Here is a 27,236-nt window from a genome sequence, read left to right as displayed (position 1 = left end):
TCTTAATTTGTGTGCAAAAACCTTAAATGACAATTAAAAAAAAAGCAATGACAATTAAAAAAAACCAGAGGGAGTAGGTCTAAACATGACATCTATATCTTGTTTGAGTGTTATGAGAAGACGAATAAATTATCATGGAGCTTGCTTACCTCACTGGTTAATCTTTGGAAAGAAAGGAATTGCTGAGATCTTGATTCGAACCGCGACAACAGAGAGAGGAGTTGCATGTTTTGGTCCATGGTTCGAAAAGATTGAGAATTAAGGTCCATCTCCATATTGTTATGGCCTTATGGGGATGGCATTGTAAGTCCTAATATATTTTAGGTTTTATTACCATATGATACTTCTTATCCTCTAAACATGACATTAGATTTAGAATTTAGAATTTAGAATTTTATTTTTTTCTAGCGGATGTGGATTTGTCTAGTGGTGGAGGTCAAATCATTTACAAATAAGAAAACACTTGGACATTTATGAACAACGATGTGATGTTAATTTAATAAATTTGACTAGCTAACTTGATCGAAAATCAAATCTATCAATTTTGTCATCACCATCGTTCCAACTCTATGATTGTATAGGCCTAATGCAGTTTCCCTATCCAAGTTGCACTTGTTCTATCACATATTTGTGTGGTGCTCTTCGTGCAAAGTATTACGGTAAAAACCTTTCAATTTATTACTATAACCTGTCGAAACTCAAATAACAAAGATTTTTGTGCAACAACCCGAAAACAGTGTAAAAGATTAAAAGAAAGTCTTGGAAAATACTAAAACTAGTGAAAGACTAAGCGAAACGACGTCTCATTGCTAGTCCAAAGAACACAGAGAAGCATGGTTTGAAACAGAGCCTTTCAAGTTTTGAAGAAAACATAAAAAAGAGAACTGGAGAAGCTTAGCTCCATCTTCTCCGATCCTCCTCTTCGTTAACCGGAGAATACCAATCTGGTCGCCTCTTAGAGTTGCTAAGCCTGTAATTCAGCAATAGTTCCTCGTTACTTAACGCCCTCGTTGCCACCAAAACTAGTGTCTTTAGAACCGGAGCTTCTAACCCGTTTTTACTCCCTGTCTTAAACCAGAAGCTTCCAAATCTCTTCATCTTTATTTCTCCAGAATCCCCAAAAGATATATTCGGAATGTAAGGACGCAGATCTTTCTCCATCAAAGGGAAGTCATAAGGACATATCATAACGTTTGGAGTCATCTCTTTCGCCGGGTGGTTAGCTAAGTGACCAAAAGCCAACGGGTTTCTCCTCTCAAGAATATCTTTTGCTTTACCCGAACCTTCGAGCGGCTTGCTCAACGCTTTCCATAACCTGTCTGATCCGTTTTCAGAGGTTTTGGTGTTTGTTACGACCTTAGGTGTGTAGGACCCGTTCCATACTTCCCTAGACTCTCCCCCAAGACCCCAAGGCTGAGCGTTTATTACAGTTCCATCGTACCTTGTAATGAGATACGAGTTCTGTGAATCAACCTTCGGGTACCCAGGAATGTATCTGTAGAAAGCAGGAGAGTAAATAACTCCAGGGTAAAAGGCTAAGACGGTTCCAACGTCTGCTTCGCCTTTGATGAAACAACCTTGACCAGCGTCTTGGTGAGGTATTACAGACGGTTTGATCTCAAGGGTATAACCCATTTGATCCATTAATCTCTGTGAGACCTCGTTGAGTTTCAAAGGCTTTGTCTCGGGAACAACTGTGCTGAAGAAGAAGAATCAGTGAGAATTATAATTAAGATGAATGAAAACGTTGAGCATACGTTCACAGATCGACTCAAGTAAAGTAAAACACTTACGAGGCTTATCTGCATCTGCGGAAGCATTACTACTACCAACGGCAAAAGTAAGACCACTTCTACGAGGAGGAGGAAGAGAGTTAGTAGATTGTGAGCCCGACTCGTTCTTGTTAACATCAGGAAGAAGGATTCCATCCATCAAAGAGCAGAAGTTTTCAACTTGGTAGTGAATGTTCTCTTGAACTTGTTTCTGCTGCTCAGATAAAGTGGCTTTACCAGCCATCTCAATGATCTCTTCTGCATCCGTCTCCTCAGCTTCTCTTCCCAACCGATTATAACTAAACATAAATTAAGGACTTTAGAGTGTGATGAAAGCAGTGGGACAATGATGATAACACAAATCCATACAAGAATCAAACTTTGACTCTTCCAAAGACAAAAAAACGAACCTTGTATACATAAACAGTTTGTTAACGTCGGCTTCAAATTGCAGTTGCCTTGGGTTCTTAGCAAATGTGGTACTCTTGGCAAGAACTCCAACAGCCTAGAAAACACAAAGTAATCAAACAAACTGAACAATGGTCTACAATCAGAAGTGCCTTAGAACTCTACCTTAAAACCCTGCAAATCGTAAGTTCTAAATAATGATCCCGTGAATCCTAAAAACTGATCAAATGAGCAACTTCATATGACATTATAAGACTTAAAAACGAAACCTTTACGATTCTCCTTCAACCTAATTTGTATCTCTTCTAATCTTCCAACAAACTGATGCAAATGGAAATGACTTAATCCGACGAAAAATTTAAACTTTCTTCGTACCCAGTTTTAGAAAATTGAAAGGAACTATTAGACAAGGTCAAACACAGACAGAAGCAAGAGATGATGATTCAATAACCTGCTGGAATTTGTTGAACAGAGACGCCATTTTTTGTGTTTCCTTTCCTCACAAACGATCCTCCACCGTCTCTGTTATAAGGGTTCCAAGAAACGGCTGAAGAACATCAGAAATCACAAAAGCTTGGAGTCGAATCAATCATAAACCTCAATTGATGAAGAAGAAGACTGCATCTGGTACTTTAACTCCGTAGCACACACCTCCATGGCTCCATCACCATGGTTGGGCCTATTTCTTTATAATGGGCCAAAAAGAGTGCTTTGAAGGCCTTTTCTATAAATATATTTTATTCTTTTACAAACAACAAATAAATAACATTTTCACATCTGACGTAATCATGGCATAAGTTAATTCATATACTATAAACTAAAATCTTATATAAATATTGATGACAAAATTACTAATTAACAAGATCGTGACACGTATCAAATATATTGATTAGATATCGACATGTGTCTAATTTTATTCACAGAATTTTGTATGTTTATATATTAAAAATGTCAAAGTTACTCATTAACAAAATAGTGACACGTGTCAATTATATTGATTAGATCATGACACGTGTCTAATTTTATTTACAGAATTTTACATGTTTATATTATATAAAAAATTATTTTTCTAAATTAAAAAGGAAAACTAACAAAATCAATATACTTTCTAATTATATTATACATGTGTTCTCAATAAAATTTGATATGTGTTAACAAAAACGAAATTAATTAAACATGTATATTAATCAATAAATAATGAATAACAAAGTTAAAAAGAATAACATAAGTTATTTAACATAATTTTAGTCGAATATAAATTGTATTTATCATTGTAATATATATTTTTATTGTAAGTAAGCACACAAAACCTTGAAAGAGTAATGAACTTAAAAAAAATTTCAATACATGATGTGTATTAGTATAATTTGACATGTTTTATTTTAAAGATTTTAATGCATGTAGTAATATGAGAAACCTGAAAGAAAAATAGAAAAATTGAGTTTGTAAGAATGATTTTTTGGTTAATTGATGAAAACTAACAAATTTAGGATAATATTTAGGATATTTTTGAATTTCCAAATTTTTTGTGGATGTTAACTGATTTTTTTTAGTGATTGTTTATTGTTAAATTTAAAATACTAACCAATATACATATTATCTCATATGATGTTCATATTAGTTTTTTTTTAATTAAAATTTTAACTCTAATACATGAAGAAGTGAATTATGGTTTTACGATGAAATAGATAGTTAAATGTGATTACTAAGCTGAATGTCTAACGATGAAATTTATTTTAGATTAAAAAATTTCAAATATTAATATGTATCATTTTAAAAAAATTGATTCAAGAATATTATTCATATTTTTTATGTTTGATTTTATAATTTGAACACATGTATTTTTGTAATGCATATGTTAAAACATAAGATAATACGAAATATATTATAATTTATAGGAATGAATCTTCACTAATTTGATGGTAATGTCTATATATCTTTATATATGTTTTTATTTTATAACTTTCACTTATTTAAAATTGATTATGAAATGCGTTAAAATTAGTACTTATGAGATAACGACATAACAAATATATCTTAAATATGTTGATTCAGTTTTATTGCAAATTATATTTTGTTAATTTTTTTTGTATTTTCAATTCTTACTAAAATATAGACATGATATGATTTATTAATTGTGTTTGATATAAAATATTTAGTTCTATGCATTAAGATGAAATATGGTTTATTACGATGTTATAGATATTTAAATGGTACTCCATGTCCTATAAGAATTTTTGGATAAAAACACAAACATTAATAAACAATAAATATTATGTCATTTATAAAACTTCAACCAATAAGAAAATATACGGAAAACGATATATTTTTCCAAGAAAATATTATATCAAGCCAGATAAAGCTCAATCTATTACCACGTGCTATATATCTCCGAGAAAATATTTCTCAATCTATATCTCTCAGATTCCATAGAGAATTTAGAAAATTTATCATTCTATTTAAGCGATATGGGATAAAAAAATGTTTTAGAGAACGTAAATCTAAAGTCTATTTGTATGATTTACACATCAATAAATAAATAATTTTTTTAATCATATAACTAAGAAAAATTTGATTAAAATTTTTATGATAAAAATAAATCAAAATTCCTAAGTAAAATTCTTGTAGCGACCAGTAAGAAAAATGAAAACCTCTTAATAATTTATCTTTAATTAGTATATAGAAGATCATGCTGTTGTTTAATAATATTGTATATTGATAATGATCTTCCAATTTTTTTAGTGCTAATATAACCAAAATTTAGCCATCTACTTTCTCTAATAATTATACCATTATCAAAAATTCAAATTAGTGATAAGATGACCCCGACGAAAAATTATCATTACTTTTCTATAGAGATGATACCTACATTAGTACATTTTATTTGGTTTATTGGAAATATACAATTCATTAAACTCCTTCATAAGAATAAGAAGCAAACGTGGACGGAAGCAAACGTGGACGAAAGCAAAAAGCTAAATATATAATGGAGAGAAAATAGTATTATTAATTTAGGTTACCCATCGCCAACAACCTCTCTCATTTGGTCAAAATAAGTTCTTAACTCTATTTGTTTATGTAAACCCCCAAACGTATTTTTTTATAATGTAAACCCCCATAAAGATTCGACCTTTGGAATTCTCAAACACGGAAGCAAAACCCCAAAAGAACCCTACTTACAGTGAAAGAAAAGTAACCAAAATATACACGAGAATCAAAGAGGAGCCACTTGAGAATATAAAGTTCACAGTTTTTGTCTGCTCACCAAATCAAACCAATTTCTCCTGAGAGCCAAAGTTTTTTTTTTCTTGATACCCACAAGAAACTCATGCAACATTTCTTCACCACCCACTAGCTAACTAACGACTTCCATTGTTATTAATCTCTCTTAATTACTCTGCTTGATTCTTCATTTCCGAGATTCACTCTCTCTCTCTCTCTTTTCTCTTTTGTCACAATGAGTTTCAATTCTTCTTACAATTTCACATTCAATGACGTCGTCTTCTCTTCTTCTTCTTCTTCCGGTGACCCTTTGGTTTCACGGAAGCTGTTTCTTTTGAGAGATGTTCAGATTCTTGAGCTCCTTATTGCCCTTTTCGTCTTTGTCACAATACATTCCTTGCGTCAGAAGAAATACCAAGGTCTTCCCGTGTGGCCGTTTCTCGGGATGCTTCCTTCTCTAGCTTTTGCCCTTAGAGGAAACATTTACGAGTGGCTATCAGAAGTTATCTGTCTTCAGAACGGAACTTTTCAGTTCAGAGGTCCTTGGTTTAGTAGCCTCAACAGCACTATTACCTGCGACCCAAGAAACGTTGAGCATCTCCTCAAGAACCGTTTCTCTGTCTTCCCTAAAGGTTCTTACTTTCGTGACAACCTCCGAGACCTCTTAGGAGATGGTATATTCAACGCGGATGACGAGACTTGGCAGAGGCAAAGGAAAACAGCGAGCATCGAGTTTCATTCAGCCAAATTCAGACAGTTAACCACTCAATCTTTGTTTGAGCTCGTTCACAAGAGGCTTTTACCTGTTCTCGAGACTTCGGTTAAGAGCTTGTCTCCTATAGATCTACAAGACGTCTTGTTGAGGTTAACGTTCGATAACGTATGTATGATTGCTTTTGGAGTTGATCCAGGATGTCTTGGTCCTGATCAACCTGTGATACCCTTTGCAAAAGCGTTTGAAGATGCGACTGAAGCTGCGGTTGCGAGATTCGTCATGCCTACTTGCGTGTGGAAGTTTATGAGGTATCTTAATTTAGGAACAGAGAAGATGCTAAAGGAGTCAATAAAGGGTGTGGATGATTTCGCTGATGAAGTTATCAGGACGAGGAAGAAAGAACTGTCTCTTGAAGGTGAAACCACAAAGAGATCGGATCTCTTAACGGTGTTTATGGATTTGAGAGATGAGAAGGGAGAGAGTTTTTCAGACAAGTTTCTTCGTGATATCTGTGTGAACTTCATACTTGCTGGGAGAGATACTTCTTCGGTGGCTCTGAGCTGGTTCTTCTGGTTGATAGAGAAGAATCCGAAGGTGGAAGAGAAGATCATGGTGGAGCTATGTAAGATTCTGAAGCAGAGAGATGACCATGTAAATGCAAAGAAGAGAGACTATGAACCTGTGTTTAGACCAGAAGAGATTAAGAAGATGGATTATCTACAAGCTGCTTTGTCTGAAGCTCTCAGATTGTATCCTTCAGTTCCCGTGGATCACAAAGAGGTAATGTGCTCTGTTTTTTTTATTAATCGCTTTCCAAGATATCCTATTTGATTTTTTTTTTTATTAATCGCTTGCTGATTATAATTCTTTTTTATGAATATCATAAACATAGGATAAACCCTTGATAACATTTGATTGTGTAAACTAAAAAATTCTCTGTAGACATTTAACAAAACAAAAACTTAAAATCTCATTTCTGTTTGTTTTCTATTATAGGTTACCTAATCAGTAACCAGATAGAGTAATAGTATGAAAGTTCTTGGGAGAACACCTAATTAATACAAAAGTATGTTAGAATCATTTCTTTAAAGGAGAAGATTTTTGACTTATTGGTAGGACACAAGAATGTAATATTTGGCTGTTTCCCCATGAAACCTGACGACCAACTCGCTCATTAAATTTTCTATGATATTAAACCAATCACCTCCCGCGTGAGGTTACAATAGTGTTGCTGAAATTTATTAGTTTGGTATCATTATGTAGGTTCAAGAAGACGACGTATTTCCTGATGGAACAGTGTTGAAGAAGGGAGAAAAAGTTATATACGCGATTTACGCAATGGGTCGGATGGAAGCTATTTGGGGAAAAGACTGCCGTGAGTTTAGGCCAGAGAGGTGGCTAAGAGACGGACGGTTCATGAGTGAGTCGGCATATAAATTCACGGCCTTTAACGGTGGTCCACGCCTCTGTCTAGGCAAAGATTTTGCCTATTATCAGATGAAAGCTACGGCGGCCGCAATAGTTTACCGGTACAAGGTGAAGGTAGTGAATGGTCACAAGGTGGAGCCGAAGTTAGCACTCACAATGTATATGAAACATGGTTTGATGGTGAATTTGATCAATAGGAGTGTCTCCGAGATAGATCAATACTATATTGATGAGGGTTTTATTAATTAGTTGTTTTGATGTTTGAGATTTGATAATTGATTAAGTTAATGATCATAAGAAGATTATGTGCTTCTTATTGGTTTACTTGAATTTTCCCAACTATGTTTTTTTTTTTCCTTTTTTCAACTTTGTTGTTAGATGATGGTGTGATGTGTATATATTAGTCTATGGGTTTATGTGTATGTGGAAATTGGGAGGAAGTTGAATGGTTTATATGTAGACCAATTATGGGTCATTGGTAGGAAATTAGTTGGAGGGGCTTGTAATATGATAGTAATAAATTTTTACTTGAAAATTTTAATACAACATTTTTATGCGTATATAATAAAATTATTTGGTACAATGATATTGTCTATTAGAATCAATTTGGTAAAATAGCACTTCTGAAATTAACATTTTTATTTTGAAATTCTAAATTATAGTTTTCTGTTTGCTAGTATACGTTTACGCATGTCGTTGAACGGTGATCGTCCATACCAAATCAAATACGTTCCCATATAAGTTAAACAAAGTCACGTCGCAATAACGTTTGCATGTGTCTCTTTTATGACCTCTGCCATTTTCAGAAAAAGGCCAAAGAGTTATGAACAGTATAAAATTTGTATTTCACTAAATAAAACCTAAAATGCTTTTTTCATTTTTGCATGTTTCTCTGTCAAGATTCTTGAGATGATGACTTCTTCAGAATTTTATCTGGCGCTTCTTGCTCACTGCATTTCTATGAGTAGAATTTTTATCAGTTCAAGACTTTTTAACTTACCTTTCATTTATTTTTGTTTCCGGTTGGGTGCACTCTAGTCTCTAGGTGTAGTTTATTGATTCAGCTCTTCAGTGGATGTTACTGATTGATCAGTGCTCACTTCTCAAGAACTTTGTTTGTGTATGGATCTTGTGCCTTTCTACGTGAATATGCTGTTGACACAGCATTATTATTGTTGGAGTAATTTTGTATTTACTTCTTTTTCTCTTTTGTTTTGATCATCATTCACATACTATTTTGGGTTGAAAACAATGTATTGTTGGGCCTTAGAGCTGAAAAATTCACTTCTCAAAAAAGAAATTTGTTTTTCCATTATGTTCACGTTAGTCGGTATTTCTCGTTCCCATCACTTTTATACTTTATGAAAGATGGATGAGGTTATGCGAACAATTTAATTTACAGGTATACGACATTGCTAAGCGCATGTATTCGAGACAGTTGAGAAATCTGACTTAAGTTCCGTAGAAGGATTCATTTGATTTTTGACAAAAATGGCTTCAACTACATTACCAATGGATTTTCAGGTAAAAACATTCATTGGAATGATACGAATTTTAGACACGCTAAAAACATAATGTTTGGATGAGAAATTAACATTCGAAATGGTTAGTTTGGAAAACTTACAATTCTGACTAAAGTTACACTTTGAAAATCAAAGGCAAACTCAACCGTAACGGATATATGTTATGCTGTATATGCCGACACTTTCTTGGCCATTTGCTTGTGAGTGGTCCGCGCCCTAGCTAGGAGAGCTGGTGTATTCAATACTGCTACTCCCAACACTTTCTTAGCCATTTGCTTGCGAGTGGAGCCCTTGTGGCCATCCTAGCTAGTTCCATCGGTAAACAATATTTGCTCTGAAATAATTAAGCGATAAGTCCATACCTCAATATTTCATTCTCATATCCATCTTTTAATTTATCTTATTTTTCTGTATAAAAATGTTATCAGAATGTATGCAGTTTGTTTCAACTGCTACATCGTCAGACCTGAAAATCTGTTACATCCCCGAGAAGAACGTGGAACAGTTTCGTTTACGGAGACTTCCAATATTCTGTAAAGCTGATGGTAAGCCATATTATATTGCTTTCTTAATTAGTCTTAGTCTTTGAGCTGAAGGTTATTAAAGGTTATTGCAGCATTCCTAGAAGCATTTTCATCGGTTAAAAAATTATTTAATTCTGATTTTAATTAACGAAGGTTTCTGAAGTTTCAGAGATCGTAGTAGGAGATATATGCTTCCAATGCTTAAATAGACTCTATAAAAGATTTCAGAAAATTTATGCAAATCATATCTAAATGAGAGGAACAACTTCTTGTTCCGTAGAGTGAGGAACAGACTTTGTAATCCGCTGATATGGATAGAAATGCTCTAGTAAGTCTTTGAGGCTATATATTTTAACAATATGTTTGTTATTCAGTCTTTTTGGTGATCATGATCAAGAGCTTCAACAATTCAGCTGCTAGCAAACTGAAGAGTAACAAATATGAATTCATGTAACAAAGTCCAAAAATGTGTCTACTGTTTCATTCACTTTACCTTATTTTGGTTAGTTAATAATTGGAACTTTACTTGTTTAATCTCTGGCACTGCGACTCACTTTTCTCCGGTTACCTAAACGTACCGGTTAAAGAGGTTAGGCCAACAACATACGAAAATAATAAAAAAAAATTAATTAACATAGGGGACTCAGCTTTTAACATTAAACTTTGAACCCAACTATCTCAAAAGCATGAAAAATGTCCTGAAAGGAATATGAAAAAGCATCATTATCATCATTACTCATATTAATAAAACAATGGAAAAAAAAAAAGAAAAAAAAGCTTTATATTCCTTTCTTCCTTTTGCTTTTCTCAATAATTTTCTAATTATATCATCTTGATAACTTTATTCTTTCACACATACAAAACACATATTATATCCTCTTTTGATCAATCTCTCAGCTTTATTAAACTCACAGATGAAGGAGTTCGATTACAAAGAGCTCGTCACTGCCACAGATCAATTCTCTCCTTCTCAACTCATCGGTAAAGGAAGCCATGGCTATGTTTACAAAGCCCTTCTTGATCATGATCATCACAAAATCGTAGCGATTAAAACACCATCATCATTACCATTGTCTCCTTCATCAACATCATCATCGTCGTCACCCTCATCACTCAAATCAGAACAAACGAAGAAACTAGAGAACGAGATCAACGTTATGTCGTCACTACCATGTAACCAACACGTTTTGAGTTTTCTTGGCCATGCCGAGAAAAAGCTCATGGTCGTTGAGTACATGCCAAACGGATCACTACACCACTTGTTACACGTGTCAGCTTCTCCTCTTCCCACTTGGCTTAAACGCATCGAAGTCGCTCTTCAGATCGCTCGTGCGGTTCACTTCCTCCACGACAAAGGCGTCATCCACCGTGACATCAAATCGGAAAACATATTGTTCGGTTCGAGTTGGGAAGCGAAGCTTGCTGACTTCGGACTCGCCGTCGATTTGAAAAATGATGATAAGATGAGACCTGCGCCGGCGGGAACTATCGGATACTTAGATCCGTGTTACACGTCACCGGAGAATCTTAGTACGAAGACTGACGTTTACAGTTACGGCGTCGTTTTGTTGGAGATCGTTAGCTGTAGAAAAGCTATTGACGTATCTCGTTCGCCGTCGTCGATAGTGGACTGGGCGGTTCCGTTGATCAACGGAGGGAGGATCGGAGAAATCTGCGGAGGAGGATCAGATGTTTTCCGGGGAATGAACGTTCGGTTGCTGAGGATGGCGGCGAGATGCGTTTCGGCAGACGTGGAAACACGTCCGTGTTTAGGGGAGATCACGGCGGAGATAGTGGCGTGTATGGCGGAACCGTTGAAGAGTTTGCCGTTATGGATAGGCGTTTTGCGTCGGGTTGTTAGACTGAAACGGCGGAAAAAACGGTTGAGAGAAACGCTGACGTGGCCGGGTCAAACATGCCGGGTTTGGTGACACTTCTTATTATTACAAAAGAACCCTCCAACTCATTTGGGTATATTATTACACACCTCTAAATGGTAACGTTTCTCTTTATTTTTAAATATCAAATTTGAAAAATTTAAAGTATAGAATTGCTTTAAATTTTTGTTTTTCTCCAATCGTAGAATCCCATTTGGATTTTTAAAGAATATATATAGATCAATTAGAAAATTATAATATTTCGAGTAGAATTTATTTTTTAAAATTGAAAAATATTTAATATTCTATAAATTTAAAAATAATCATATTTCATAAAATTTTAAACAAATGTGACATAGATATATATAATAGATGTTCAAATCATAAACAAGAAAATGATTAGTTGTAATTTTAATTTGTACCAAATTTGTAACATATATGCTCAACCAAATCAGTTATTTATTATTGATGTATTGTTCGATAACGAACTCGAATTCGAATGTCCATCATAAAACTGAGATTCGTAGGCATATCTGTAGAATACATGAAATTCACTCGTAAAGTTTTGTTTGATTTTGCTTGTGCGAATTCTGATATATCAAACTGAGTGTATCAATCTCTTTCGTCTTCTATTATCATATTGTGCAGTATGATACAAGCATTCATAATTTTTCATATTTTTAGATTATCTCAAATAATACCTGAGTTTTTTACAATAGCAAATCGAGCTTGCAATACTCCAAAAGCACACTCAACATCTTTACGGACATCTTCTTGATATTTAACAAATAAAGATGCTTTCAGATCTTGTGAAATTGGAATAGATTGAATAAAACTTGTCCAATTTAGATAAACACCATATGTGAGATAGTAAGTCAAATGATACTCGTGCCTATTGATAATGTAATTCACTTTTGGAACTCCACTTTATAATATATCATCAAAAACTGGTGAGCGATCATGAATATTAATATCATCTAAGGTACTTAGAGGTCCAAAAAACGTGTGTCATATCTAGGGATTTTGTGAAGCTACAACCTCTAAAACGGTTGTTGTGTTTCCAGATTCATGTGTATATTGCCCTTTCCAAAAGGTAGGGAAATTCTTCCACTCTCAATGTATACAATCGATGCTTCATATCATCTCATGAGAAATCCGCATATCTCTTGAATATTGAGTAGTCGTTGAAGATCTTCCAGTAAGGGTCTTCTTAGGTACTCATCTCCAAACGAATTTATGATTCCTTCAACATAATGTTCCAAGTAAGCCGGATGTATTTGTTAATCGCATTAGCCTGCACAACCATATTTCATCATACGAATTGCTACTGTAGACTTTTGTAGTCCAGAGAGTCTGAATCTTCCAGTAACATATCTTATTTGTTGAAAGAATGAAATTTCAATGAAGAGTGGATCAACAATACGCATGAACAAGAGCTTGTTCATTCTAATACGACGTCAAAATATATAAGAAGGATATGTTGCATCTTCACTAAAATAATCGTTCCATAAGCGGTTGTATACTTGTTCACGTTCTCTTTCAATAAATGCTCTTTTTTCTTTAACTTGGTTGCTTCTTCGCGATCACCATTAACAACGAAAAGATTTTTGATGCTTGATAGAGAACTTGATTGAAGTTTCATCTATTGTTTCATCGAAATTATTACAGAGAGAAAATGCTATTTTTGGTTATATTATATATAATTCTAACAAAGAGGTCATGAGAAGCACAAGGCAATACTAATTTGGTATAATGTTTGTGAGAAGTATAACCAAAAAGTTTTGTGATAATTTTGTGTCATATTTATGATTATATAGAATAATGTGATTTGTATAACCAAATAATATTTGTAGTGTCAAAACATTGAAAATATTTGTGGTGTTAGTAGAAGAAAACAAAAGAAGAGCAATGCAAAGCCACAAAATGAAAGAAAAAAATATGAGAGATACTCAACATCTTTTTTTTTCTTTTTTGTATGGCTTTGCATAGCATAGTATTTTCTTTTGTTTAAAAGTAGGTTTGTATATCATCTTCTTTTATTTATTTTCTACCCACACCACATATTTTCAAAGATTGTACACCATAAATATTGCTTGTTATACGTATCACATTTTTCTATATAAGTCACAAAGAATGACACAAAAATTATCTCAAAACTACTTCTCTATATTTTTCACAAACATTATAAGGAAACTAAGATTCTCCATATCTTCTTTTTTCTAAATCTCCCAAATTAGTATTTTCTTGTATTTTCTGGGACCTCCTTGTTAGAATTAAATTTAACTAAAAATGGTATCTTCTTTCCGTAATATTTTTTCCGAAACGATGGATGAACGGTTTGATCAAGCATTTGAAAATCTGTCCGTTGATCATGGTGATCATCAAGAAGCAACCAAATCAAATGAAAAATGAGTCTATATTGAAAGAGAACGTGAACAAGGACACAACTACTTATGGAAAAAATATTTTAGTGAAGATGCAACATACCCTCCTTATATACTCCAACGCTGTTTTAGAACGAACAAGCCCTTGTTCATGCGTATTGTTGATTGAATCTCCATTCTTTCAAAAAAGAAGAGTTGCTATCGGAAGGTTCGATCTGTATGGGCTAGAAAAGTCTACAACATCAATTTGTATGATGACATATGGTTGTGCGGCTGATGTGGTTAACGAACACATCCGGCTTGGTGAAATCACTGAAATTTCATGCTTGGAACATTTTGTTGAAGGAATCATAATTTTTTTTGGAGATGAGTACCTAAGAAGACCCACACCAGAATATCTTCAACGATTACTCAATATTGGAGAGATAAGCGGATTTTCTGGGATGATAGGAAGGATTAATTGTATGCATTAGGAGTAGAAGAATTGTCCTATTGCTTAGAAAATGTAATATATACATTGATCTCGAAAACCAACAATCGTTTTAGGGGTTGTAGCGTGACAAGATATCTAGATATGACACGCATTTTTTGGACCTCTAGGTATCTTAAACGATATTAATATTCTTGATCGCTCACCAATTTTTGATGATATATTACAAGGTCGAGCTCCAAAAGTGAATTATATTGTCAATGGACACACATATCATTTGACTTAGTATCTCACATATGATATTTATTCAAAATGGACAACTTTTATCCAATATATTCCAATTCCAGAAGGTGTGAAAGCATCCTTATTTGCAACCTATCAAGAAGTTTTTCATAAAGACGGTAGTCATGCTTTTGGAGCCTTGTAAGCTAAATTTGCCATTTAAAATATCCAGCTTTTATTTGGGATAAGGTAAAAATATGAAAGATAATGAGAACATGTATCATGTTGCACAATATGATAGTAGAAAATGAACGAGATGAATACACTTAGTTTGATGTATCAAAAATCTCACAAGCAAAATCAACAAAACTTCACAAGTGGGTTTCACGTATTTTACATATATGTTTTCAAATCTCCGCAATATGATGGGCATTCGATCGAGTTTGTGACCGAACAACATCAACAATTGAATCTGATTTGGTTGAGCATATATGACACAAATTTGGCATAAGTCAAAAGTATAACTAATCGTTTTTCCGTTTTGTGATTTATACATATATTTTTTAATATGCTTTTATGTTATGTTTATTTCAATTTTTTTGAAATGCAATAATTTTTAAGTTTTGAATAAATATGTTTTAAAATTTAAACAAAATAAATACTAATTACATATTGTAATTTTGAAAATAATATTTATTTAAATGAGATTCATTTAAGAGGTTATTAACTTTAAATTTTCAAAATTTATATTACAAGTAATAGTAGAAACTATCTGAGTTGGTCGTCTTAGCAATAAACAATAAAAATGGCTTATACAGGGATCGAACCTGTGACCTACCTGTGACCTTCGCGTTATTAGCACGACGCTCTAACCAACTGAGCTAATAGGCCAACATACTTAGTTTGCAACAAAGCATATCTAGTTTATTAGTATTACTATGTTAGGACACCAATACCATAGAAATATAACAGAATATATTGTAAGAGCTAGAACATGATTTTTTTTTTTTTGGTTTTTTTTCAGTTTTTGTATGATGTATGGTAATTCGGAAAATAGCATCATATTTCGTTTATTAGCAAATATTATATCGATGTGCTTTTCTATAATGTTAGGGTTTCTACAAATATAGGATGCATTTTATTTTGTTAATTAACTACGATATCTTTGTACAAAATTCTTTGAAAATTAACCAGATCTCTCAAACAGAAATTGTATAACTTTCTTGGATTAGTTTAGTACTTACATTACATGGAGTGTAACTAGTTTATCAAAGAAATTTCAATTCGAAAGTTTTCAAACATATATAATTAAGAAAATAAAATAAAAAGACAGCAAGAGAAAATTTGGCGACGTAGAAGAAAGTAGAAAACGTGGACACGACCACAACTCTGGTCTCTGAATAAAGACTTTGGCTGGCCACCCACCAGCAAGATCCTCTATCCACTTAGTTTATTTTAGTTCAATGTTCATCCTAATTTTTAATAATCTTTTTGTATTTTACTTTTGTTTTTTCGTGTTGAATCTTCACCACTAAGGTTTTCCTATGGAGTATTGGTCTGACGCAAGAAAGGAAGAAAATGAAAAGTTGCATTATCATCATTATTCTTGAATACTATATATACTATCAAGTGAAATGAAACTATTTTAATTATAACTTTCTGTAATTTATATTTCGAGTTTTATAAGATGAAATAAACATAATTAGAAACTATAATATTGTTTAAGTCGATTTGTTTTCTAGACTTAAAAAAACAAATTGTGAAGCGAAAATATAGAAAAGATCGGACTCAATCTAAAACGTATATGACATCATATTATAGCACATCTCGTAAAGATAGCACACTGTCATTATTCATAATAGTCTAGAAATAGTCTATGAATAAGTATTTTCATCGAAAGCGTGCGAACACACAAACACAAAATATATTAACAAGTATTAAAAAAATGGGATGAACTCCAACCGTTCCGAATAATGTTTATACTCGAAAGTTGTCTTACAAAAGCATCATATCTGGAGTCCTTTTGATGCAGCGCTCATGGGCAAACCTGAGAAGAAGAGAACATGCTCTTCTTCTACTTCATATGTTCTTCGCTGTTTCGGGGTTTCTCGGAAAATTTACTCAGACAAACGAACTGTAGACGCAGGCCAAGAGAAGAAAAAGAAGACGAGAACTCGTAGTTGGTTTCGTTTGAAGGAAGACGAGATCACACTGACGCCAATATGCGAGAGGTCGGAGAAACAAAACTCGATTGTTAAAGACGATAAGCAAAATCTGTTCCGTGTGATACGTCATGTTACTGATCGGAAGTATATTGCGACTAGTGGTTATAAGGAAATTGATCACGAGAGTAACGAGGTATCTACTCTTCTTGGCATATATTAGTATATCATTCTTTTTGTAATACACGTTTTCGATAAAATTGTTAAAAAGAGTTTGGTTTTGTTGAACTTTGGTTTTATCAGAAAGACACGAACGAACGAAGAGACATAAACCCTGATCCGTTGAGTGTCTCTGGTTACCACATGAGTCATGAACAAGTCTATGGCGGGAAACTCGACTCGTTTAAAACCGTTGGGCCAAGGTCGAAGCCGAGAGTACTAAGGGAGAAGTCGTCACGGGTCAGGAAAGAATCAAGGGTGGGTAATTTCGACCCGATAATTGGGATATCAATCATAATGCTAACGTTAATGATAATGTTGATGTGGGGACGTGTGTGTGCGATTCTTTGTACATCCACTTGGTGTTATTTTCTCCCTCGTATCAGAGAAGCTGCGACTGCGGTTGGTGTGGCCAAACGCAAACGCAGTGGTAGCGGTAAAGCTGAAAGCAGATTGTTTCCAGGTGACGTGGATTTGAGTTCTGAGGCTCACAAGAAAAAGGTCGTTTTGGAAGGATTTCTTGTTCGGCAACACCGTGTTTCGCTCTAAAGACTGTTTCAAGTTTTTGAATGTTTTTCTTTTCGTTCTCAAATTTTATGTGTGTAGTAGTGTCTTCTTTATATGTTTGGTCGTATCACACGATTGTCATTGTTCGTTCGTTCGTTCATGCGTGCACATGTATACAGGAAATTTTGACCTTGTCTTGTGAATCTCTAACATTGGACATTTACCCTTCCATTATTTTACTAACTCGAAACTGCGTTACAAATTTGCATAATCGCCTTTGAGGTTTTAATCACCTTACCAATCTATCGTGCATTGCATTACCTAACACGGTTTATTTCAAATGTCAGATATGTACGTAGTTTAGTTTTAGTACGATTACAGTTAATCCACATTTTTCAATTAGCGAAATTTGGGGCTAAACTAAGTACATAATTTGTTTCGAAACCTTTATGTTAGCCAAGCCTACAATTAGTAATATACTTCGGTTTGAAGTGTTAGGCTGAAAGCTTTATGATAACCTTTGTTGGCCAGGATTTTAAACAGCTTTTCTCTGTTCAAATCTAGTTGCCAAAATGAAATCCAAGACCATTATACCAGACACAGAGACAAAAAGTAACACATTTTTAAAATAAAACTTTGAACAACTTAGTTCATTACTTTCTGTGGTTTTCCTTTGGTATATGAGAATATATGCTTAGTCTTTTCTGTTGTCAACTATATTGATCTTTCTTTAATAGTAAGACAACATCTTTGCCATTACTATAAGATAAATTAAAATTCACAAAGGCTATCGATTTGGCCTTAAGTTATGTTCTCTACCCCAAAAGAGACTTCATTGATAAGCTTAAGACCTTGTCAGTGATGACAAAAACTAACCTCCAAACTTGAGAAACTGAATCGTTAAGTGAAGATCTCAATCGTCTAAAGCCTAGTTCGGTTCCAGAATACCTATAACTCTTGGCACCCGAACAAATTTCCGAATTTCAAAACCTGAAAAACGACCATGTAACAAATCAGGACTGCTTGTAGCCATTCCATATGAGACAAACTCTCTAATCCTTTTCACTATATCATTATTATATTTGTTAGTTAACTTTACAGTAGTAGGAAGACATAGAGTAGGCTCAGAAGAACAGAAAAAAGTTTCTTACTCATGCTTTAGCAAAATCCAATCATGGCTGCCTTGTGTGTAACCAATCTCTTTTAATTTGCACATGGTTTCTAGCATTGCGATTGCCAGCGATTCAGGTGGTTCAGCTCTGCACCAAAGGCCTGTTGCAAGACGCAAATCACTTAAAACCTTTAAGAATGACATTTATCTCGCAATTGAAGTCCACAAACACAAGTATATGAAAACCTATCCCCAAAAGCATTTGATAACATAAAAGAAATAACAGGTGACTTAATGAGGACCAAGAAGCTAACCATTCATAGCAGTTAGATATAGTCAAATAAACCTACACTCGACCATCGGCTGATAAAATTATGTAATTTCTCTGGTGGATGGTCTTACAAACAATAATACTCATAATTTCCTCAAGAAAATTGACTGTGTTAAGTACCAACATCCAATACAGAATCCCTCCCAATAACTGATACATCTTTGTCCACATCGAACTGTTAAGAAAAGTATACCTATTGCTGTTCATCATGAAACATCTAATGAGAACAAGTCTCTGATTCTCAATCTGGTACCTAATCTAACTATATAGTCTCCCACACTGAACGTACTTAACAACAGAACAAGCAAGCAGGGAGGGCCCAGCGACCTTATACTTCGAGCAAAACAAGCACTATACCATAACTGGAGAAAGTACAGTGTTTCCATTTGTCGAATAATAAGAAATACATAGATATATACAAACACAAATATAACAAAAGAAAGGAGAGTTGGCATAAATGGATTGCTAGAAGAGAGGTTACATCATCTAGTTGCTTGAAAGACGTGCCAAATATCAAAACTGTGGCAATAAGCGATTAAAACCCAGAGATATTTATCAAAGAACAAGCAAGAAGCATCTAGCACCACAAATTCTTATTTGAAAGAAAGGCCACCCCACTTTGAAAATATATGTATGATGAAAACCTCCTTAAAAAAAAAAAAAAAAAAGGCTATTGAGCGCAGCCTATCACCACATATATTCATTCACATGTACAACCCCCAGACCATTTAAACAGGAAGATTCATGCCAACAAAAACAAGACAGGCGAGTGTGGCAGCAGACAGCACATCCTTCGAACAAGTTAAGAAGGTGGTTGTTTTGAACCCACTGGATTAAGATTAGCTGCTTGTCTCAAGCCAAGCCATGAATACCATAAGCTCACATTTAAGTAATTCATATCATTTCCCAAGTTTCCACCATCATTTGAAACGGCTCTTTCATTTTTATCTTCTATCATTTCAAATATGTATGCAAAAAATAAAAAGCAAAATTGCTCTTCTGCGAAATCAAATGGAGCAAACACTTCATCAAGTGCTCACGATAATATGAAGTCAAACCTCGTTATGTCACATGGTTTGAGCAGAGAGCAAATATTTTTCAGACAAACAAATAGAAACCATTACCTCACAAGTCTTCGATACTTCTTCAGAATGCACCAGATAGCAACTGTAAAATGGACTGACTGGACTCACAATTGTATAGAAATGCATGCTTCTTGTTCCTGCTAAAAATACAAGGCAGCGAGACATGGCTTATCTCCATAAGAGAGAGACATGAGATGAAAAAAAATTACGAAATGAGAAAGTAGTTATAGCGATATCTACAATAGTACCGGCCATGTATATAGTAGACCTAAGTTACTCATTCAAACAACAAGATACGAGTAAGCAATAGGCCTCTAATCTACAAGCTAGCAAGGGAGAAAGCTCAGGTTCACACTGAATATTCTTGCCACCTAAGTCTGCTTAACTAGTCAAATACACTCTTAACAGTGTATTCATTAATATGATTTCTCAGAGACCGGCAACGATTACAGAGCTCAGAAAATGAAACAAAAGAACCATTTTTGACTATAAAGTTTAAATTTCATTTAACCAGGAAAAGCTTTTGAGCACAATGTGATTGGCATAATTACAGGATCTGCGAAACGGAAGCACTAACCAATTAAAAAAACAAGAACCTATACTGTGAAGATTATGATCCACAGATACATTTGACAGGAAAAAATACAATATACAGAATCCTGGCAAAAGTCTGCAGTAGTTTTTGATGCCTCTGGAAGTGGATATATCCGAAAAAGTCCTCCACGGAAGAGAAAGTAGTATAACTGTAACTGTTTGATGACAACACTGATAAAAGACTTGACTTAAGTATTTAGAAAATCAAACCTAGAGGATTAACCTTGTTAATGAGACACTAGCAGCTTCGTTTCCATTGATACAAACAGGAGCAGGCCAACAAATTTCTACCTTCACTTCAAGCTGGCCTCCAACAATTCGCGGTAGGCATGTCTGGCCGAGATGGTAGCATCTGGGAAGCAGCATGACCTTAAATGGGTAATTAAAATGTTAAGACAAGTAAAAAGGTTTCTGACGGTGTCTTGAGAGTTTACAAATAGATGCTTTGACTGAGATAGTCTCACCTGGCATTGCAGGGGCAGCTTGTAAGTTACTAGTAGCAGAAGGCTGATAGCTCCCTGAAGGTGGACGTTCTGGAGCTGGCCGGAAGAAACCTAAGGAATTGCAAGCAAGACCATCAATTGCAAGGAATTAAGTCATTACACAAACAGACATAATGGAAAACAATAATCAACATATGTATAAAACTCAACAGCTAAAGGATTAATAAGGATTCAAGCATCTACATACTGTCTGTAACTCTAGGAAGGCCTGGATGTGAATTTCTTCCATGTCTCCAGGCACCACTCTGATTTTCTGCATGATGTCCACTTGAAGGAATCCGCCATGGTTCCTCATTTCTGTATCGCCGTCCATCATCATGTTGAGGTGGGAAAGAGTATGGATGAGTGTAGGAATGCTGGGATTGTGATTGAACATGGCTTGGATACGAAAAATGACTGGACGGTGCTGAAGGCAGCCTAACTATAGGTCTTTGGGACAGAGAGTTGCTCGGCTGAAACCGTTGGTTCTGTGAAGAAACGTCAGGATTAAAAAGTACATCGCTGCTCCCAAATTCTAGTTGTCTGGAGGAAGTAAATGATGAAGGTTCCCTGGAACTGCACACTCCTGCTGGTGAAAAACTAGATGATTGCTGCACAAAAAATTCGGTTTGTCCAGCCCCCTCAACATGACTTCTACGTGAAGAACTTCCTGGCCCTTGGACAATTTGATCACCCTGCACATGATGCCCAGGAGTTGAGAAATAAATGATAAATGATGAATGTATATTAAGGAATCATGAGTAACATCAAACAGAATAAATCAAAGAACTTACAGTGAAAATGCTACAGCGGTCTTGCTGCACAGATCCTGGGTATGTTTGATGTGATAATGGATATGCTGGGGGAGGAAATCCAGGTTGAAGTGGTAACTGATGATGGCTACCTATGGATGTTTGAGTTGTTAGTGATGGTGGTAAAGCTATAGATTGTGAAGGCAGTGGTGGTAGAGGTGGAGGCGGCAGTGAAGGTGGAGGCGGCGGTGAAGGTGGAGGTGAAAGGGGCGGCGGTGGTGGAGGTGGAAACTGCACTGCGGGAGGCAGTGGTGGCAGTAATGGAGGTGGAGATGAAGGCGGAAGAGGCGGTGATGGAGGTGGGGGAGAAGGTGGTAAAGGAGGGAGAGACGGAGGTGATTCATGAGGTAGCGGAGGAGATCCCTCTGGAAGGGAAGGGACCTCGGTAGATTTCTGTGCAACTGGTTCCATAACATACTGTGACTGTTCTTTTGTCTCATTCTCACAGAACGAGGAAGGTGCTACATCTTTCTGCTGACCAGATACATCTTCCATTTCAAGTTCACGATCAACATCCTCCAAAACTCGATGGGATTTATCACTCAAAGTATCATGTACTTCCAAATCATCTAAAGCATTGAAACGTTCCACATCAGATGTGCTTTTTATTTTTTCTGCTGTTGGAAGATCGTCATCTTCTTCATCATCTTCAAAATTATGAGAAGAAAAAAACCCAGGCAGATGAAACGTTGCATTGCTGCAGAAAAAATGGCACATAAGTTAATAACCACTCTACTGAATAGCACCAAACGCATCTCTAACAACTCTTCAGTGCTATAAATTTTCCTGACTATCCTTGTTATTTTGTCATCAGTATGTAAAAAATCCGGAAAATACACTACTAAGCAAGATAGTCGTTTAGCATACCTGCCATACTCATCGACAAGCATCCCTTCCATTTCCCTGAGAGGATCATCTACAGCACGCTCAGATCTAGAAGGACGTCGCAGGGAAAACCCAACTGTTGCATCATCACCAGAAGCTCTAATATCATCAATATAACGTCGCAGAAGAGATTCGGGGAAAACTTTCCTTTCAAGCCACAACTTCAAAACCTGAAAAAGCAAAGAGGTCACTGACTCCAACCTAAAAAGATGTAAGGATAACCTAGAANCTGTGCAACTGGTTCCATAACATACTGTGACTGTTCTTTTGTCTCATTCTCACAGAACGAGGAAGGTGCTACATCTTTCTGCTGACCAGATACATCTTCCATTTCAAGTTCACGATCAACATCCTCCAAAACTCGATGGGATTTATCACTCAAAGTATCATGTACTTCCAAATCATCTAAAGCATTGAAACGTTCCACATCAGATGTGCTTTTTATTTTTTCTGCTGTTGGAAGATCGTCATCTTCTTCATCATCTTCAAAATTATGAGAAGAAAAAAACCCAGGCAGATGAAACGTTGCATTGCTGCAGAAAAAATGGCACATAAGTTAATAACCACTCTACTGAATAGCACCAAACGCATCTCTAACAACTCTTCAGTGCTATAAATTTTCCTGACTATCCTTGTTATTTTGTCATCAGTATGTAAAAAATCCGGAAAATACACTACTAAGCAAGATAGTCGTTTAGCATACCTGCCATACTCATCGACAAGCATCCCTTCCATTTCCCTGAGAGGATCATCTACAGCACGCTCAGATCTAGAAGGACGTCGCAGGGAAAACCCAACTGTTGCATCATCACCAGAAGCTCTAATATCATCAATATAACGTCGCAGAAGAGATTCGGGGAAAACTTTCCTTTCAAGCCACAACTTCAAAACCTGAAAAAGCAAAGAGGTCACTGACTCCAACCTAAAAAGATGTAAGGATAACCTAGAAACAAGCAAATAGTAAAAGTACCTTCAGACATTTACGACGATTATCACTAGCACCAGTCCCTGGAGGAGCAGCGGCACGTAAAAGACGTGGCAAAGCAGCTTGCACAGTAGGAACGTAAGAAGCACCAGCAACACCTAGAAAAATAATTCACAAGCATCAGAATAATTTAGGTGTTCACAATAAAGAACAAAATCTAAATACCATAAGCATTTCAGGGATGTAATAATTTGATAACAGGTATTGCATCCATTCAAACGGAACCCTCACCTTTTTGGCTGTGCGAATGCTGGGTGATAGAGTCAACGAGAAAGAACAAGTCAACTTTACGATGGAAGTGAGATTCACTTTCCAACTTTCGTATGAGAAGTTCCACCACCTAGATAAAAACACAAACAAAATTTCCCAGTTAAAGCAACTATTCTATGAACAATGTTACACACCATATGCTATAAATCATAATGTGAAAGCAATTGATTTCATGTGTGCAGCCTGACATTAAGTTTGTTGTCAGCCTTAAGAAAAAACTTAATGAAAGCCAACCAAACATCTTACCTCACTAGCAAGCCCATATTTGGCACAATCAATTGCTAGGCGAGTTGCACGTCCAATACTTTCCCTAGTTCTTGATAAGGTCTCTATCATGCCTTCAAAAGCATCCCGAGATACAGCAGCCTCAGTGCCACCACTAAGTGAACCTCCAACTGACCTATGTCCTGAACTAAGTCTTCTCTCGTCATTATCATCAGTCTCAATCTGATTTATTGATGAGGACTTCTGCCCATGATTTGATGGAGAAGAATCTTGTTGAAATCCTTCAACAACTACCGGCATTGCGATGGCAGCAGATGCTGAAGCATTCTGCAACAATGGGCTATGGCTCCTCATCTGTGTATCACTGATGTTTAAGAAACTAGGGTTCAAATTCCCAAACATTGAATTATGTGAATGTGCTAGTTTTCTTTTTGCCTGTGCAGCTGCAATTAAATCCTTCATAGATGCAGCCGAATCTGGGGTCTTTACACTGGTAAATGGAGCACTCCACTTTTCTCGATTGAGGTCAAGGCTGCAAAAAGAAATAATAATAATAAGAAAAAAATTATAAGCAAGCCGGCATTAATACAAAAAGATGACAGATAGAATGTGACATACTTGCCACCAGACAAGTTCTCAGAGGTGTCTCTTAAAACACCAGCGTCATTAACACGAAAGGCAGCTTTTGAAACCACTGTTGGCCTCTCTCCAACTGAAGCTGATTTGTGTCTCAGATTTGCTTGCTGAGACTGAGAAGAGCTTACTTTATCAGATCCCGTAACTGCCTCCTTACAAGTTTCACTTTGAGCCTTCTTTACCATCACAGAAGCAGAAACCTTCACAGATGATTTTGCAACTTTTTGTTGTCCTGCAACGTGCTTATTGGTCGAAACCGGCTGAGGGGACATCTTCGGAGAACGCTTGACATCCTTCGGCTGCAACTCATTGATGGGTTTTACCATGGGTAAGCTGTTAGTAGAATTCTCCGCATAACCTGGTAATACACGTGGTGCATCCTCACAATGTTTACGCAAAGGAAATTTCCTTAGTTCAGTACTCTCTGTAGATCCAGCAGATATCTTAGCTTTAGTAGAAGTGCCATGACCCACGTTAGCACTTTTATGACCATCAGTCAAGACTGATACCGTTTTCGGAACAATGGCTGGTCTTCCATGTAATGGGGGTTTTGGATCTTCATCATCGTCTTCGTCATAGATACAAACAGCCCTCCGTTTTTTCAGCGACTGTGCAACTGGAACCTTAACATTACTAACAGAGGAGGAATGGTCTTTCTGTTCCAGATGACCTTTCCCAGATTTATCACGAGACCCAGAAAAAGAAGGAGAGGTAGCATTCTCCATTGTTTGTCTCCGGCGCTTAGTATATGCAACTACTTCTTTATCATTTTGTAAATTTCCACCGCTGGCACTTAATCCTAAGACAATTTCACGCTTAATATCTGATACAATCCCAGTAAAATCAGATTCAACATCAATTGCACACTTTTCTTTATCATTCGCACTTTCAAATCGCGGTTTTTTAGCAGCTCGTGAGCTTCCATCTACTCTAGGTGCAGGCTTTCCTAATTCAGTTTCAAGCTTTCTTTTCTTTCCGGAAACCCCACCCTTGAAGCCAGGTGAATTTTCATGCTTGCCAGCAGACACTTTGGAGCTAGATTTCTCTGTCAACAGACCTTTGGACTTTTTGGAATCAGAGCTACCACTGGCAGCTCGACCACCAGGTACATGTGATTTTTTGCTTTTGTCTCTGTGAACTGTATCTTCATCTTTTATAACAGAGCCACCTGCTACCTTCTTAATACTCTTACCGTTGGCAAGCTTCTTTTGGCCATTACCAAAATGTCCAATGCATGCATTAGCATCAGTTCCTTTATCAAAATCTTCTTTCTTTATTTTAGGGTCATCTGAACCATGCTCCAGTGACTCGCTACCAGAGGATGTGCTTGAAATCTTTGATTCCAGAAATGACGATGAATCTCGCTTCCCTATCTCAGCCTTTGTGTCTTCACCATTATTCTTATCTGCCTTATGGAAGCAAGGATCCACCATAGAATCAACGTTATCAGTTTCATCAGACTCAGTGACTGTATGATCTGTTCCATCCACTATCTCAGCTTTTGTCAAACTAGGCTCAGCAGCATCCAGAGAATCCTCATTGCCCAAAACATTCGACTTGTGATTCTGCAACTTTTCGAATGCAGTACAGATATCCTTTACAGCTTGTGCAAAGTACTTGACTGTTTTACCTTGACATCTTGCTAATAGCTTGCTCTTTGCCTCACTAGTAAAAGCTTGGATATCAGGCGGCGCAACAAAAGCACTGCAGTAAAGGAATATAACTTGGTCAATGATCAACTCCAAAGAATTAGTCAGCTAGAAAAAAAAAACGCAATCAAAACACCTGATAATTGAGATCTACTACTGCCTAATTTCAGCAACATAATATATTGACTTAAGTTAATATACCTTTCTGGATGATAAGGTACCAGAATTCAAGAATACTATGTCTCAACTAACTGAAAATAAGTATACATAGACGAGACTAGCTTACATTTCCTCTGTTCCAAAGAACTGAACAAAGTGCTTCTTTGGGTCTGGCGCACGATTCCAATCTTCCGGCCGGCTCACCTGAAACTCAAAACCAAATCACTTCACAAGAGAGATTAACTAAACTAGATTATGATGCTCACTATTTATCGAGATGAATAATCATATGTTTTTTTCATAATTCAACAGTGGAATCTGATCGTGTAACTAGAGAGATGATTTAACTGACTTTAAATCGGGTGCAATCTCAAGAAACTATTATTCAGGTAAAATCTTAAATCAGCCTAATAATGTATGTAAGGCTCTCAACAAAAGAAAGAGAACACTAAAGCTCATCAACAAACGGAATTTCAACTATACATCACACCGGCTACGCAGCAAAATAAACAGACAACCAAAAAAAAAATTCCATAAAGTGAATGTGTCCCATCATCAGATACTAAAATTCCTAAAAATTAAAAACAGAAGACCCAACAACAAAAAAAAAAAAAAAAAA

General features: G+C 35.8%; 5 protein-coding genes and 1 non-coding gene across 8 annotated transcripts in view; 3 read left to right on the top strand and 3 right to left on the bottom strand.

The window, feature by feature from the left end:
* LOC104736334 lies at positions 655-2,818 on the bottom strand. Its single transcript, XM_010456299.2, has 4 exons — positions 2,632-2,818; positions 2,183-2,277; positions 1,794-2,071; positions 655-1,694 (listed from the first exon to the last, which is right to left on the bottom strand). Exons 1-4 carry the CDS (start codon positions 2,659-2,661, stop codon positions 895-897), a joined length of 1,203 nt encoding a protein of 400 aa, XP_010454601.1. The 5' UTR covers positions 2,662-2,818; the 3' UTR covers positions 655-894.
* On the top strand, positions 5,375-7,992 carry LOC104736333 (cytochrome P450 86B1-like). The gene is made up of 2 exons (XM_010456298.2): positions 5,375-6,897; positions 7,381-7,992. Exons 1-2 carry the CDS (start codon positions 5,638-5,640, stop codon positions 7,792-7,794), a joined length of 1,674 nt encoding a protein of 557 aa, XP_010454600.1. The 5' UTR covers positions 5,375-5,637; the 3' UTR covers positions 7,795-7,992.
* On the top strand, positions 10,361-16,094 carry LOC104736331 (serine/threonine-protein kinase-like protein At5g23170). Of its 2 annotated transcripts, XR_759569.2 has the most exons (2): positions 10,361-11,588; positions 16,042-16,094. XR_759569.2 is itself a non-coding variant. In XM_010456296.2 (1 exon), the coding sequence occupies exon 1, from the start codon at positions 10,507-10,509 to the stop codon at positions 11,521-11,523; it is 1,017 nt and encodes a 338-aa protein (XP_010454598.1). In that variant the 5' UTR covers positions 10,361-10,506; the 3' UTR covers positions 11,524-11,729. The 2 variants fall into 2 exon arrangements, 1 of the variants encoding a protein (XP_010454598.1); XM_010456296.2 differs by lacking the exon at positions 16,042-16,094 and having other exon boundaries at positions 10,361-11,729.
* Positions 15,312-15,396, bottom strand: TRNAI-AAU. The gene has a single exon. It is a non-coding gene; the product is annotated as a tRNA-Ile (tRNA).
* On the top strand, positions 16,487-17,575 carry LOC104736332 (uncharacterized protein At5g23160-like). The gene is made up of 2 exons (XM_010456297.2): positions 16,487-16,863; positions 16,971-17,575. Exons 1-2 carry the CDS (start codon positions 16,543-16,545, stop codon positions 17,433-17,435), a joined length of 786 nt encoding a protein of 261 aa, XP_010454599.1. The 5' UTR covers positions 16,487-16,542; the 3' UTR covers positions 17,436-17,575.
* LOC104736330 (ENHANCER OF AG-4 protein 2-like) overlaps positions 20,400-27,236 on the bottom strand; it is a 7,985-nt gene continuing 1,148 nt past the window's right edge. Inside the window, exons 2-12 of one of the 2 annotated variants that reach the window (XM_010456294.2) lie at positions 26,745-26,821; positions 24,792-26,513; positions 24,195-24,705; positions 23,910-24,018; positions 23,664-23,776; positions 23,397-23,584; positions 22,934-23,226; positions 21,791-22,212; positions 21,205-21,691; positions 20,979-21,068; positions 20,400-20,883 (exon numbers count right to left, since the gene is read on the bottom strand). In XM_010456294.2, the coding sequence (XP_010454596.1) occupies positions 20,813-20,883; positions 20,979-21,068; positions 21,205-21,691; positions 21,791-22,212; positions 22,934-23,226; positions 23,397-23,584; positions 23,664-23,776; positions 23,910-24,018; positions 24,195-24,705; positions 24,792-26,513; positions 26,745-26,821 (4,083 nt within the window). In that variant the 3' untranslated portion in view covers positions 20,400-20,812. Of the gene's footprint in view, positions 20,884-20,978; positions 21,069-21,204; positions 21,692-21,790; positions 22,506-22,933; positions 23,227-23,396; positions 23,585-23,663; positions 23,777-23,909; positions 24,019-24,194; positions 24,706-24,791; positions 26,514-26,744; positions 26,822-27,236 lie in introns of both variants that reach the window. The other variant, XM_010456295.2, reaches the window with a different exon arrangement.

Source organism: Camelina sativa, chromosome 13 (assembly GCF_000633955.1).
Source record: "Camelina sativa cultivar DH55 chromosome 13, Cs, whole genome shotgun sequence".
Classification (NCBI taxonomy): Eukaryota; Viridiplantae; Streptophyta; class Magnoliopsida; order Brassicales; family Brassicaceae; genus Camelina; species Camelina sativa.
Note: the sequence above shows the minus strand (reverse complement) of the source record. Positions and strands in the feature narration are given on the sequence as shown.

Coding starts and splice junctions, on each gene's coding strand:
- LOC104736334 (XM_010456299.2), bottom strand. CDS start 2,661: ATGGCGTCTCTGTTCAACAAATTCCAGCAG. Junction 2,072..2,182: donor AAACTGTTTATGTATACAAG/GTTCGTTTTTTT, acceptor ATTTATGTTTAG/TTATAATCGGTTGGGAAGAG. Junction 1,695..1,793: donor CGCAGATGCAGATAAGCCTC/GTAAGTGTTTTA, acceptor TCTTCAGCACAG/TTGTTCCCGAGACAAAGCCT.
- LOC104736333 (XM_010456298.2), top strand. CDS start 5,638: ATGAGTTTCAATTCTTCTTACAATTTCACATTCAATGACGTCGTCTTC. Junction 6,898..7,380: donor TTCCCGTGGATCACAAAGAG/GTAATGTGCTCT, acceptor ATCATTATGTAG/GTTCAAGAAGACGACGTATT.
- LOC104736331 (XM_010456296.2), top strand. CDS start 10,507: ATGAAGGAGTTCGATTACAAAGAGCTCGTCACTGCCACAGATCAATTC.
- LOC104736332 (XM_010456297.2), top strand. CDS start 16,543: ATGGGCAAACCTGAGAAGAAGAGAACATGCTCTTCTTCTACTTCATAT. Junction 16,864..16,970: donor TTGATCACGAGAGTAACGAG/GTATCTACTCTT, acceptor TGGTTTTATCAG/AAAGACACGAACGAACGAAG.